The sequence below is a fragment of the Barbatula barbatula genome, assembly GCF_947034865.1.
Source record: "Barbatula barbatula genome assembly, chromosome: 12".
Lineage (NCBI taxonomy): Eukaryota > Metazoa > Chordata > Actinopteri > Cypriniformes > Nemacheilidae > Barbatula > Barbatula barbatula.
Genome location: NC_136775.1, coordinates 13,394,838 through 13,409,401, shown reverse-complemented (window position 1 = coordinate 13,409,401; position 14,564 = coordinate 13,394,838). Strand labels below are relative to the sequence as shown.

Genomic DNA, 14,564 nt, shown 5'->3' with positions numbered 1-14,564 from the left:
ATACTTTACTAATCAACAACAACAATAATTTTCACAAAAAAATTGATTAAACTTTTCCCCATAAAATTATTATATATTCATTTTCAACTTTTACCAGATCCTTTCCAGAGTTATAACCTTGTTTGTTTACATAATGCCACATCTACTGTACTGAGAGGCTTCTCAATGAGGAAATCTTTTCAATGGGCATTCAATGAGGACATTTTTGTCCAGATGGACCTGATTGTAACAATTTTATGTACCTAGTTTAAAAAAACCATTAATGAAAGCATATAGAGCAAAATATAAAAATTCCTACAAACATAAACACCTTTTGCTAAATGTATGATGTTTGCATAACTACAGCCAAGACGACAAAGAAAACAAAATTTAAATGGGCATAAATGTCCCAAAATAGCGCACACGGGTTTAAAAATTATTCACATAACGAGTTTAATAGGTTGAGAAGGACTCTGAGCCTTTTGTTGCCTTTTTAAACTGCAATATTGGCTACGGAAGACATGCAAGAGATGCCCATGCGGTTGAGAACGTTATATTCTGTATAGTCCTTCTATTTGTTGAAAAAAGAGTTTCGTTCCTTTACAGGATTCTCAGAAAACCAAAGGCCCTTGTGCAGACTAGAATTTGATCGAGTTATAAACGGATGAACGCATCTCGTCGCAGGTTGCCTGAGCGGCCGAAACAGCCGCCCACCCACCTGTATAGGAATAGCTAATTGCTGTCTGTAGGAAGGAAAGCCGATGAGGGCGACAGGTATGAGCTTGCTGGATTCGAAAGATTAAAATAATTTATTCTGAATAAGGCAAATGTTTAAATCTGTCTACTGCACACACATGAACAAAACAAAATAGACCGTCTGGCAATTTTAGCCTGAGAAGAAAAACGTACGAATTTGTCCGTCACCGAGTGGTTAATATTTCATGTTCGCCACAGATGATGTGCAGTGCAGTGCAGTACACACGAGCTGATTGTGTCGCTCTCCATGGTGCTGAAATGGCGATTGACAGCTGCTGGTGTTTGCAATGGAGGCGCTAATAAAACTACAGAATAGAGCCAGTTATCTGTACCATGGCAGCAAATTCTTATATTTAGTGGAGGTGTTTAATTAAATCGTGTACAATAATTGCTAATCTAAGTCGTGTACAATAATTGCTAATCTAAGTATGCAAAACCCTACTGTTGAATTCATATTTAGAGACTTGAACATTTCGTTTAAGATGTAAAGTTTTATCAACTGGAAAACTAAATTGTTAAAATTATTCCTTAAGAAGTCAAATACTGTGGTTACGACATGTGTCCGTGAAAAGTGTGCGATTATGAATCGCTAAGGCAGTTTGCAGAATTACATCATAAAGCTATATTTTAAGTGTTATGTGAGCATTAAGCTTTGTGGCAAATGTATAGGATAGAGTCATCATGCACGTTTTTCGTTCTTTTATTTATTTCGTTCTATATTTTATCACATATAAGGCGTGTTGTGCCGCGTTGCTTTTTCCTATAATCAATTCTTTAAGGCCAAGGCATCAAGATTATTAGAGTCGCAAACAAAATGACATCGTTGCTATGGCAACCAATCGGTGTGTGTGTGTGTGTGTGTGTGTGTTTGTGTGTGTGCCCCCCTCCTCACACACTCGCACACAGTCACAGCATATTGCTTAGCCAGCCATAATCGCAGAAAGGATAAGTAGTTTGAGAAACGAAACACTTGAAGCGATCGGGATCTCTATTAATCTCTCATCAACGCCGTCTTGCGAAACCAATAAACGTACTATTCAGCCCAGCGGACCTCCGTGAGACCACCCGCCTCATTCCACCGGTGTTTCGTGATAGAGTCGGAATGTTCTTGCGTGCACGCTTTGCAGGTTGCGTCGATTAACATCAACGCGTATCGTTTCAGTGAACACGAGAGAATTACTGGCAACAGGCATTTTGTTCATCTTGTGCATTTTTTTCTAAGCGAATAAAAAATACCAGGGACGCATTTTGGTGAGCCTACGTAGGTAAAAGGTCTCACCCGGAATACTTTCACAGTACTAAATGAATGAGGTAGAAAGCAAATAAGTTGAGCAGGGACTGTTGCCTTAAAGCATGGAAACTGGGGTAGGTGAGAGGAAAACCTGGAAAGAAACTAGTCACTACGGATGTTGTTTTGTTACTAAAGGAAGTGTCTGATATCACTAGGGGGGTGCTGCAACAGTTTGTGGGAATAACACAATTTCTCAGCCATCATCGTCGCGCACAGATGAATAAGATATAAGACCGGAGGTGTCGTGCAGGCTCAACACCATTCTGCACAGGTAAGTCACCCAAGTTGTACTTTACTCCTGCATGTCATTTAATCGTCTGATCACTCGAAGCCATGGTTCATGCTCGTGCTTTTTTCGATGGCGGTCTGTTATTTAAGTTCCAGATCCTGCTTGAACATTAACCCGGTTCGCATGAGCGCGAAGTGCACTGTCATGAAAATGCTTAAAAGGTCACATTTGATGTTTTCAATCAATTAGAAGCGACCGGAGGAAGATGTTCACACATATGTAAGTGTAAGGTGGCTACACATCACCCTCCGTGCAAACATGCATTCACGCCTACGCACACAGCCATTCATTGCTCTCTCGCTGGTTGTCATGTCCACCTACTCACCCTCGTGCGAATTACAGTTCCACAATCCGCAAGAGACACGTCGATGCACGAAAGTTAAAGTCTAGCCTTTAGTTTAGAAATTATGAGAAATGTATAGAAACAATGTGAAATGTGGTGACTAGACTCACAAAAGTCTGATTTGGTGAGGGTTGCTCAGAGGACTTAAGTGCGTTTCAGACTTTGTTTGTCTTTAAAGGTATGATGTGTGTTACCTTATGCAAGGAACATTGACTCATACATTGAAAGGATCGATCTGTACCTTATAATCCGTAGTGATATATTCAGGCATACACAATTTAAACATACACAACATAATTGTGGCAGATTATTTAGAAATGTAGAGAGGTATTAGTTTTGGTCATGCCCTGGTTTAAAGATGACATAATTGTAAAAATGATAACTTACCCATATTAAAAATTATTTACACACAGTCGCAGAAGTTTTATAGTCGATTCTGATTGATTTAAGAAAGTAAAAAATAATTGCCAACGGCAATCTAGTTGAAGGCATTTTGCCAAATGGTGTTAAATAATGAGGTGAACTCTTATTCAAAACAGACTGGCAGGTCTAATACTTAGCCAATTACATTTCCGGTGTTAATCACTTATAATGATTCATAATACTACTGTTCACTCTTTTAAAATATGGGTTGAGTCTTTGATTTGGTTTCTTTTGGAGGGATCTGTTACAACATTTCTCACCACATTTAATTTAAATCTTGTCTGAAGCCGTTTTTCCCCAATATCCTTGTTTGCAAATGAATGCAAACTAAATTATATTTGCTTTCAAGAGTCACCAAAAAGCACACGTTTTTTATTTACAGCCATATAAATGGCAAATGGCCTGAAAAATATTTTACTTATGCTGTCAGAATTTTAGGGGGGGCCGCACCTTTAACAAAAACCTTCCTTTTTTGCTGTCTTTAATTCGTCCTATGTGTAATTACGTGCTTGGCCTTCAAATGCCTTCGGATCTTGAGCTACAAAGCAAAACACGGTCCATGATGTACAGTGGCCTACACCTTGTATTTATTTAATACGTTGGACTAAACATACGTGAGGAGATGCATAAGCTTTTGGATGTGATGGACTGCCAGGCTCACAAATAGCCCCAAGTAAGATGATCTGTGTCACAGGGGTGTAAAGGAAAAGGGCAAACTATTCTTCTATCAAGAGGAAAGGGGGAGAAGGCGGTCTATTCATCCAATCTATCATTTTCTTTCTCCTTCACTCCGTCTATACAAGTCTGAACTACTGCAGTGCTATTCTGAGAGAGAGTGAGCTGCCTCAACCCACGCACTGAATATCACAGAGAGAGAGAGGGAGGGTGATAAAGAGAAGTCGAGAGAACATTCAAAACAGACATGTTTTGCAACGGAACTACAATAAAATATTGAGAAAGTGGCACGATTTCATGTTATCAGATTTAAAGCGGATGAATTGTCTGTAATTTCGCCGTAAACTCGCATTTCTTGCCATTCTTGAAAGTGTTCACAAATGCGCCACATCTTCAGTGTCACATCTCTTAGAAGTCGCCCACAGTGCCTTGCTGATTGGGTGCCCGTGTTCAGGAAAAGCTAATCCAGTTTATAGAGGCGCATACTGTTTCACATAGACGAGAAGGTTTTGCAATGGCCTACGCTTTATTATGTACATGCAAATGAGAGGTTACTGTTTTAATTGTATAGACTGTTATTAGGTTTGCTCCCTCAAAAACTGTAAATGGCTCATAAATCAGCACATGAATCATACAGCAGCACACCTGTTAAGATCAGTGTTTCATGCATGTGCAAAAAATAGAGATGCACAGATACAAAATTTCTCCACCGATAGCGATATTTGCCGTTACAGATTCTGAAGATCAGAACTTTCTGTATGTTATTAATTCATATAATGAGTATTAATATTATACATCAAACTGGTAATGTTTCTTAACGTTTTCTACAGAGCACAAATTCATTGCATTTTCCTGTTCTCTTTTAATTGACTGGATATATTGCCCTCATCATTGCCTGTTTCTTATTGATTGGCAACGATATAAAGGTGCATCTCTAGCAAAAACATAAGAAAAACATTCTTTCCACCTCATGCACATCAACACATTAAGTCCAGTTAGGTATGGTGCCCATTGCCCTTTTAGAGGCACTTTGGCCATTAAATGCTTGCATTATTATTATGATTCATTATTAAAAATAGAGGTAAATACACCAAATAATTGTGTTAATTATCAATTTCATAAAATTGCTTGTCTTTTGGGTGCCAGTGACTCTGAAGGGTAATGGACTAGCTTCAACATTTTCATGTTTGAGATTTCAGTCGAGTTTAGAATGCTCAGGAGAGTTGGCATACCTGTGTAGAATGTTGTGTAATATTTGTGTATGTAGTCACTACCATGTTTTTTGCATTTGTTAAACTATAAACTGGACTGTAAATTCATTCATAAGAAGAAAATGCATTTATTTCATTATGATTTTTATTCTCATGTTTTTATTAAATGTTCCTGTAACTGTTTCAGTAGAGCATCTTAAGGATATAACCACATACTTACAATATAACCAACCTGTACATAAATAATATATTTAAATATTGTATATTATATATAATAGTAAATAAAATATAAAATACACATTTACAGTAATTGTTTAGTCATAAGAATGATTATTCAAATAATTTTTATTGATTTTTATGTTTTATATTAAATAGTTTTTCACAGGGAGATTTAAATATGCGAATCAATCCAGATTTAGTGACATCTGTGCCTGTGATGTGTGTTATCTGTCCTTGATGGCATTTAACGTGTATGAACTATAGATATTTTACACATAGTTCACATTTTTATATATAAGTGTGATTTGTATTTGTGGAATGTGTTGTCTGTTCTGTATTACAAGAGATGTTTGTATTCCTTTACGATGTGCGCAAGATTACCGTCTGCATGTGTTTTATCGTCTCCTTGTTTGGTGTTAGCACTGTATGTTCCCGGTGTTGTGTATTGTGTGTGCTGTGTATATGTGAGTGTGTGTTAGTAAGTGGTGTCACTGAACACTCTCCATTCTCTTCCACCCACACACTGCACTCCCACATACACACACATATACACAAAGCACCTCTCCTCTGTCATACCTCTGGCTCTGTGCATTTCTGCTACGCTGTGCTCAAATTGAAATCTTTCTTAAAATTCTTTTCTCAACCCTAATGGTTTTTCACAGGCCTCGAGAATTGCGAAATATAAAGCAGATGGGTGTTGATTTGATATATTAGAAGTGACAGAACAGCTTTATTATAACACTGTCTTTTTAACTTCCTCCCAAACATTCTGACACATTGGCCTAGTGTCAGGAAAGCAGGAACTCTCTCTTGCTCTGCTCCCCCTCCCCCTTGTGTAACGCATAATGCTATGCTCTCTGAAAGGTCTCTGATCACTATTTGTTCAGATCATTGCTACCATTCACTTTCCTCAATGCTTTTTGATTCATGGTGACGTGTAACACATTAAACAAACGGTCATCATATCATCTCGTCTTGTCTTTCTTAGATGGTGACGTCAGAATTTGCTGCTATTCTTTGTGTAACAGTACGGATCTTTATGCAAATCTAACTTGCATTTTAATATCTTTATTTTCTAGGTTTAGATAGTAAATGTATATCTAAGGTGTGAATGTTAGAATACAGGTAAATATTCACAGAATTTATTTTATTAAAATAAGAATTTATACAAGACATGTATGTCTTTTGTGGCAAATGGTGCAGAAATTGTTATTTTTATGTATTTTCGAATTGCTAACTTTTACATTTATTATATGTCATAATACAAATATTCTGTCATTCAAATTGCGTGCTGACTATGATTTTTCAAAACGTTTTTATGTGGATTTGTGTGTTCATGTATGGTTCATTTTTTCAGAGGAACATCTTTCTATCGTTGAAAACTCAATTGTCAGTGGATTCCAAGGCCAAGCCTGCCAAAATAGAGAGGAAACAGCCATGTCAACACTGTGGGAGTTTAAACTATTTCATGAAGACATACAGCAAACATTTTCAAACATCTATCAGTCTCTGTGAAAACTGTGCTTGTCCTTAAAGCAAATCTCATACTGGGATCAGGAGGTTTACATGTAGTGACTGTCCTTGAAAATAGTCGTTGTGAAGACAATCTTGCCTTACAAACCTTTTCCTCCCATCATTAGTTTAATGAACACTCTCCAATAGCCTAAATACCTTTATGTTAATAGGCATATTTATTGGGCAACAGGTTATTTTAAATTTGGTGGTAAAAGATGGTAAATGTTCACATGCTGAATGAAGAAATTTGTATTTATTTTAGTTTGGTTATATAAATGTTACCAGGCCAACATTTAGAGAAACCTCTTATCGAAATCACTATGATTCCTCACCATAATGTCCTAAGTGACTCAAAGAAGTTTACCATGCTGAGTAGTCCTGTTAAGACATTAACAAGTGCAGTAAAACGAAAAGATTACCAGTGCTTTGTGATTGAATAGGTTATTATTTTCACCAAGTGTAAAGTAATTGTTTATTCTCAATAATTTTAGACAAAATCAGGGAGCTTTGCAGGTCAGGGAAATTTGCCTAAAGACATAAAGAGCCATTGTTGAATGTAAGGAGTGCCCAAATACAAAAAAAATTGCGTTTACATTTCTAAGATGTTTACATTTGCCCCTTTCTCTTAAATGTATATTTCATTCTAAGAAGTGCCAAAACAAAGAAATTAACATAAATATATTCACTAAAGTTTAACTGCCTTCATGTGTTATCAAAACTATACTGAGTAATAGAATAAATATAACGAGAGAAGCCATTTCATTTTTGTCGGTGGATATGTAAAAATGTATATTTTTGAGAAAGATCATAAAAGGGAATATTTCCTTTTGCCTTGTTAATACTTGCAAAAAATTTGACGTTGTTTGCTATTAATATTGTTGCTATCTTGTACTAATAGGCCTAATTTTTTCTGTAACTAAATGCTAAATGTAGGCACTGCATGTTAAGCATGAGCCAATGGTCACCTTGAATCTGAAAGCAAAGTAGTTTTTTGTCTCTCACTCAGTGTGACAGTTTACAGCACACACTTTTAACAGATCCTCAGAACAGATTTTTCATCTGAGACTGTTTTGATATATACGTTGGAGGGCTGCTTCAAGAATATTTTACATACAGCGTTGAACGGGCTGTTTTTATATTCCACATTGTGCGGCGAGTTGAGTCAGTGAGAGGAAATAGCAGCGTTAGTCATGTAAAGATGATGCCCACCTTGGAAGCCCGAGTGCGTGTCATCATTCTCTTCCTGCTCATCGCTGTCCCACATAATGCTTTCTCAGCGAGCGTCCCCAGTCCCTCTAGAAACACACCAAATGGGCCCATTACCATCACTCCGATGCCCAACCCCAGAGCTCAGGGAAGGGGCTTTCTGTTCCCGCTTTCCAAAAGCGGTGGGAACATGCGAGGGAAGTCTATGAGTCGTTGGCCAAAGCAGCCAGCTGGAGCAGCAGAAACGCCCCCCAGTCCGCTGCCTCAGACAAGGCTGCAAAAGAATGTAACGGCCGAAGCGCTGAAGCCCCCTTTTGAAGGAGTGCACGTAGCTCCGCCTCCTCACAAAATTGTGGAAGTGAACGTGTGCCGGGGCTATTACGATGTCATGGGCCAGTACGACCTCACCTTTAATTGTTCCAAGGATAACTTCATCTACTGCTGCGGAACCTGCCATTATCGGTTTTGTTGTCCGGATCGTGCCCAAAGGTTGGACCAGAACGCCTGCCACAACTACCACTCCCCAGTGTGGGCCAATACTGCCCCCCCAGCAACCAGGGCACCACCGCAAGCCCATCCCGACCAGAGCCGAATTGAGCAGAGCAACAACACCGTGTATGTGATCGGTGGGGTCATCTCGTTCACAGTGGCAGTGGCCGTGGCCATTAAGGTGGCGTTTCACAAGGCATCACGACAACCTAGGAACAGAGAACTCGACATGCCCAGGTGAGAAGAAGCAACCAATAACATTGTAATAAACAGTGCTCTACTGATGATGTTCATGATTAACATGTTTTTTTTTAACATTTTAAATTTTTTTAACAAATTGCACAATAATAATTTATTCAAATGAAAAATGTTTACTATAAATGCTGCCTATTGGTCGAAAATGTACGGCGCATTGAAAGTGACATTGTCAAAAATAAATAAAGGATCTGGAAAATATTTGTACATACATTTTAATGCATGTGTTGATACAAAAAACAATAATACTGTGGGTCCACTAGAGCAAACACAAACACCATACAAGATTAACACAAACGCCATACAGGTTTAAAGGTATACTTTAGCCAAAAATGAAACTTTTTTCATTATTTATTCACACTCATGTCATTTTATGACTTTATATTTTACTGCAGAACACAAAATAAGATATTTGGAGGAATGTTGGTAGCCAAACAACATTGGACCCCATTGTATGGACAAAACCACTGAAACGTTCCTCAAAATATCATAAAGGTGCATAAATGATGACAGGATTTTTATTTAGGGATAAACTATTCCTTAAATGCTGATATATCAATATGTTTATGGTGATGTAGTTGATTTTTGCCAGTCTGGAACTCATAAGACACGCACTATGGTTGAATATATCAAGCAAACTGACAGACTCTGCTTCCTGTTATCCATATGGACTAATAGTGAGCATATACAATTATTGACAGATAAAAATGTAAGCCTCATCTATTCTCTTGCTTTACCGTTTCTACCATGTTTCCTGTCAGGGCTCTTGTGGAAATGCTGCGCCACCAGTCGAGTCCAGTCCAAGAGGGAGAGAGAAATAACAGTGTAGCTCTAGGAACTGGAGGTGGAGAGGGGACGCTTGGACGACCTCCCAAAAACCTCTATCCTACCCTACAGAGCAAAGATAACCGACGTAAGACTTCTATTTTCATATGTACTCCTTTACTCAGGTTATCTATGACTTATCATTAATACATATTTTATTAGTATATTGAAAAAGCTGTTAGCCACATGTCAGCTGCTATAACCTCGACATTAACGCCCTGGGTTTAAAAATTCTGTCGGCTCTTGTTGTTGCATTATGTGTCACATAGAGTACTTTTCAATGATTCCAACTCAGCTTGTGTTTTGTGAACTTTCAACAGGCATTTATTGAGGACAAGAGAAACATAGGGAAAAGCAATAGCCAAATGATGAAAGGGCATTTGTGAATTATTTAGCATTGAGCTGTATATGATGGCATTAGATTGAACAGACGGTGTAACATTTTCAAGACTTTGTGGACCTAGAAAGAGCTTAGTATGGCAGCATTTAGAAAATAGAGTGTATTTTATATATATTAACATAACTTATTGGTAATTGTGAATTATTGTTGATAAAGACATCTCCGGTAAAATACAAGATTTATTAAAAAATCCCCTGACCCATGCCCATCTATACAGCATTCATTCGGAAACTGGGTGGTCCGAATATTATTGTTTTATAACCTTTGGCAGTTATAACCTTGTGCAGCCTATTGTTTTTGTACAAAGTTAAATGAGTTGCATGCTTTGAATTTTAAAATACTATATTTAGCCCTGTAAAATATACAATACAATAAAATAGAGTTGAATGACTTGTGTGAGTGCAGAAATAGGGGTTACACAGTAGGATATTTATTGTTTGGAGTAATCCATCGTGGTAGGAAGGTTTGGTAAAACATTGTTCGGCAGGGTTATTTAAATAAAGTTCCAAAAGGTCCGGTCTATAAATTTTCTTCCAAACGGAGGTCCGGACAGTGTTTTTTTTAAATAAATGAATATTTAATCAATTTAGCCAAGTTAGATATGCTGTATAAAAGATACAATCTTTTATCAGGCCATTTATTTTATACTTTGATATGTATGTATGTATGTATGTATAGACAACATGGAAACAGCAAATGTAATATAACAATTAAAATCATAAACAAAAAACAAACTTAAGTCACTAAATTAGCCTTTCCATGATATTTTCACCTTTTCACTTTCATACCATCTCTAATAAATAATTTCCCAATTTAAACGTTGTTCATTACAAAATGTGACCCTGCTTATGAAAATCCATCAAAAGTCCTTCATAAAATCATCCTACAGAATATTCTGTGCAATACAACAATATCTTCAATATTGACTGAGTAATACCAAAATGAAATTAATGCTTGAAATTAATCTTTGATGCTTTTTGTATAATAATCAATTCGGTAATGAGACTTTAGCCTGTTTTTTCAGAGAGTCACAAATGTTTACATGCTGACCAATAATGCTCATGCTAAATGTAGATAAAACGATGGTTAATAAAATATCACAAATCTGGTTGAAAGGTTGGAGAAACAGTAAACAGACTGACGGATACAAATGCATTAATATTTGCCGCATTTTGTTTACTGTTGTGGGTCCATTTACCTGATCTGTGTATCTGCAGTAGTGTTACTAATGCGTGTATCTGCTGCTCTTCGTGCGGCGCGTCTTTGGCGGGAGAGAATCAGCACGCGCGGAGCGGGAAGGGTTACAACAGGGGCGTCGGACTGGGGTAAACCCAGTACTGATTACCAGGGCCCCAAAGGAAGAGAGGGCCCTTTAGTGGCATTTACTGAGAACACTCCAATGTCATATAAGCTATCTGTTCCATTTGTCTTGTTCATTCTGCAAATAAAATATGACTGAATCAAGTCATGTTTGGTTATGATACAGTACGCAGTTTGTTCATGTAGGGATTTAAAAACTAAAATAGTATGGGGGGGGCATGGGGGCCCATCAGGACTGCCCATGCATAGGGCCCAGGATCTTGTGCAACGCCCCTGGTTACAATGATGCGCGTTTGCCGCTATTCGAGGATATAGTGGCAAAAGATCAATTGCATAAATGTTCCTGGGCGGGTGTGATGTGATTCTTCATTGTGTAGACGCGCGCCTTTTAAACAACCAAAATAGTCAGTTAACAGTTTTAAATGGTTTAATAGGTTATGTCTCGGATGCAACGAAGCAAAGGTCCGGATCCGGACCGCGACCCACCTTTTGAGCATGACTGTAGGAACAGTTACACATACTGTATCTTATGTTGTTGTTCTTTTTCACAGTGGGAAATCTGCAGCATAATTTCATAAATACCACAAGCTCCAGCCCCAAACATACAGCCACCATTGGTAAGTACATTTAATTAGTAAAAACATAAATAAGGTTCGAAATACCATTAACATCCATTATTGTTGGAACGTGTCATTACAGAACGTGCACCTCGCATGAACAACATGCAGATGGCCACTGGTGGCACGTTGAAGCCCAGCAAGCATACAAACGCCATGAAGCCCCAACCTTCCTTTCATCACTCTTTACACAACCTGGCTCAGCTGCCTCCATCTTATGAAGCCGCTATGAAGCCCGATATGAACAGATACTCTTCTCTCAAGCGTTTGGGTAAGTGCTTGGATTACCAAATAAAGTGAAATTTCACATATTATGATGTTTTGAAAGAATTATATAAGGTTTGTATGATTGCCTTCTTATTATATTCCACCTAATTTTAAAGGCATTAAAAAACATCACAACCAATATAGTGAGAAGAATGGACTACTATAAAATGTGAAGAAATTACCTGCGGGCTGATGAGGATGTCATGTGGGACTTGCATACAAATATCTGTATATATATTATATGTAAAGCTATGTCAGTGTTCCATTGGAACACTTGGGAGATATAAATGTTCGTGAAGGTCAGTTTAATGAGGGACACTATTGCAAAGCAACCGCAGTCTGTACAGACGCATAAGGCCTTAAGGCCTTTCTATCAGCTGGACAGCAAACTCCCTGGGAAATTTGAGTTACAGTTGAAGGATAAGAAAATTCGGCACAGATGAAGGTTATACATATACAATGACATCAGCCAAAATATGAAAGGGCTCGAAACAAAATATTAATATCATCCTATGAATGAATTCACATAACACTGGATTAGAAGTTGAAGATTAAAGGTCAATTGTGTTATGTCATGTGGAAAATATCCATATTACCTGTTTTGTAAAAGATGTTTTCCTTCACCTACAGAGAAAGGAGGATTGGAGGACTATTCAGGTTACTGTACCACGAAACGGAGGCCCAATAATGCCCCTCCATCCTTTCATTCTTCCCAGCACCATCTTCCCTGGGGAGGCGACTACACACTGGGTGGTCGAGGCACACTTCCCACCCATGCCAATCGCCCTCGAATACCTCATCCTCAATCAGCACCAAGCCACACCCCAAATCCTTACCCTCTAGAACCACCAGAGACTAAGCAAAACCAGAATTACGACACACTTTCCAAACCACCACGCAGAGTAAAGTCAACAGACCAGCTCCTCGCCCTCGCTGAGGGAAACACCTTATCAAGAATCCCCAAGAACCAACAGCACCAGTACTACAAATCGAAAAACTCCAATAACCAGAACACCCTGCAGAAGTCCAAGGAGAGGCAGCTAATGTCACCAGATCATCTAGAGGAGGCAATGGAGTATGGCAGCCGAACAAGTGGGATGGGGATGGGAATGGGTGACTACACATCTGGAGGGGGTGGCGGGAGGGTTCCTACCCTGCCACGCGTGAGCCATCAGAAAGCTCAGTCACAGCAGAACGTTTGCGCAACACCGTCGCTCGACCGCCATCACATGATCAAGATGAACTCGCACCCGACGTCGGGTCGAGAGCAAGAGCGAAATTCCGCAGCGATGTCGGGTCACCTGGGAGGAGGCGGGGCAGGAGGAGTGGGATGGGGCGACATGCCAGGAACAGGGGTTGTCATGGGAACAGGAACTCTTGGCGGACACAGTGCCAGGAGGCTGGCATTCGCAGCTAAAAGGCAAAATACCATTGAACAACTTCACTTCATCCCTGGTGCAGGAGGGAGTGGAGTGCCAAGTAACCAAGGGGTTAGAACAGGAAGCAAGAATGAGGTTACTGTGTGAGCAAGCTAGAAAGGCTATCGAGAGAATTAAGGGGGAATGGAGAATATTTGTGAGGGATAGACTGCGTGAAGAGTTGGAGGATGGTAGAGACACTGTGGGAGAGAGAGAGCGAAAGTGGGCGGAAGAGGGAAGAAAAGACGAGAGACGAGAGAAAGGAGTAGGAAGATGTAAAGGAATCAGAGCAACAGAAATTGAAGGAGGGGGCCACGAAGTGAGAGAAACTAGATAAAGGAAAGAGGATCAGAAAGAGCCAACTGGCACCGTATTTTTTACAGATATATGTTGTATGTAGTGGCAAATTCATCAAGGTAGATTAGGTAACAACAGTTTTATTTCCGATTTGATAGAGCCTCAAAGTTTTTGTGCTGTTTATGATCATGAAATTGCCGCTATAAAATTGCCATATAATGATTATTTATTTGTGTATAGTTTGCCTATAACCTATTGCACAGAATATCAATAGAGCGTGATATAAATTTCATGCAAGGGACAGATGAACTGAAACAGTCATTTTTAATATATTTAAGTCATGTTTTTATTCTCAAATATTGTACATTACACGTTACAGATATAGCTGCTATGGAGCCATATATTCAGAGAACAGCTCTCATCTTATAAATATGATGGAAACTTGTGCAGCGTATGCATAAGAGGAACCAGTTAATAAAGGAGCGACAACCCAAACTGATTTATAACGTTTTTCATAACATTTACATATGGACAAACAAGAATCAATGAGGGGGAAAAGTCAAAAAAATGTATGTCAAAATTAAAGGCGATGGTACAATTTGAGGAGATGAATTCAACAAACTGTCAAGAATTCATTGAACTTTATAACGAAGTTTGAAGAGAAAGCAAGCATAACCATAAATCACCTGCAACTTATTCAGTGTGAATTTAACGTGGATGTACCAAGGGAATGTTCAACTTTCTTTCAGAAAAAAGTTTGTTCTTCTGC

At 38.6% G+C, this 14,564-nt stretch overlaps 1 protein-coding gene across 1 annotated transcript; it reads left to right on the top strand.

Annotated features, from left to right (window-relative positions):
* Positions 1–7,899: 7,899 nt before the first annotated feature.
* On the top strand, positions 7,900–13,606 carry shisa7a (shisa family member 7a; the record flags this gene model as incomplete). Its single annotated transcript, XM_079469439.1, has 5 exons — positions 7,900–8,633; positions 9,413–9,564; positions 11,748–11,813; positions 11,896–12,084; positions 12,711–13,606. 5 exons carry the CDS (start codon positions 7,900–7,902, stop codon positions 13,604–13,606), a joined length of 2,037 nt encoding a protein of 678 aa, XP_079325565.1.
* Between the last annotated feature and the right edge of the window lie 958 nt (positions 13,607–14,564).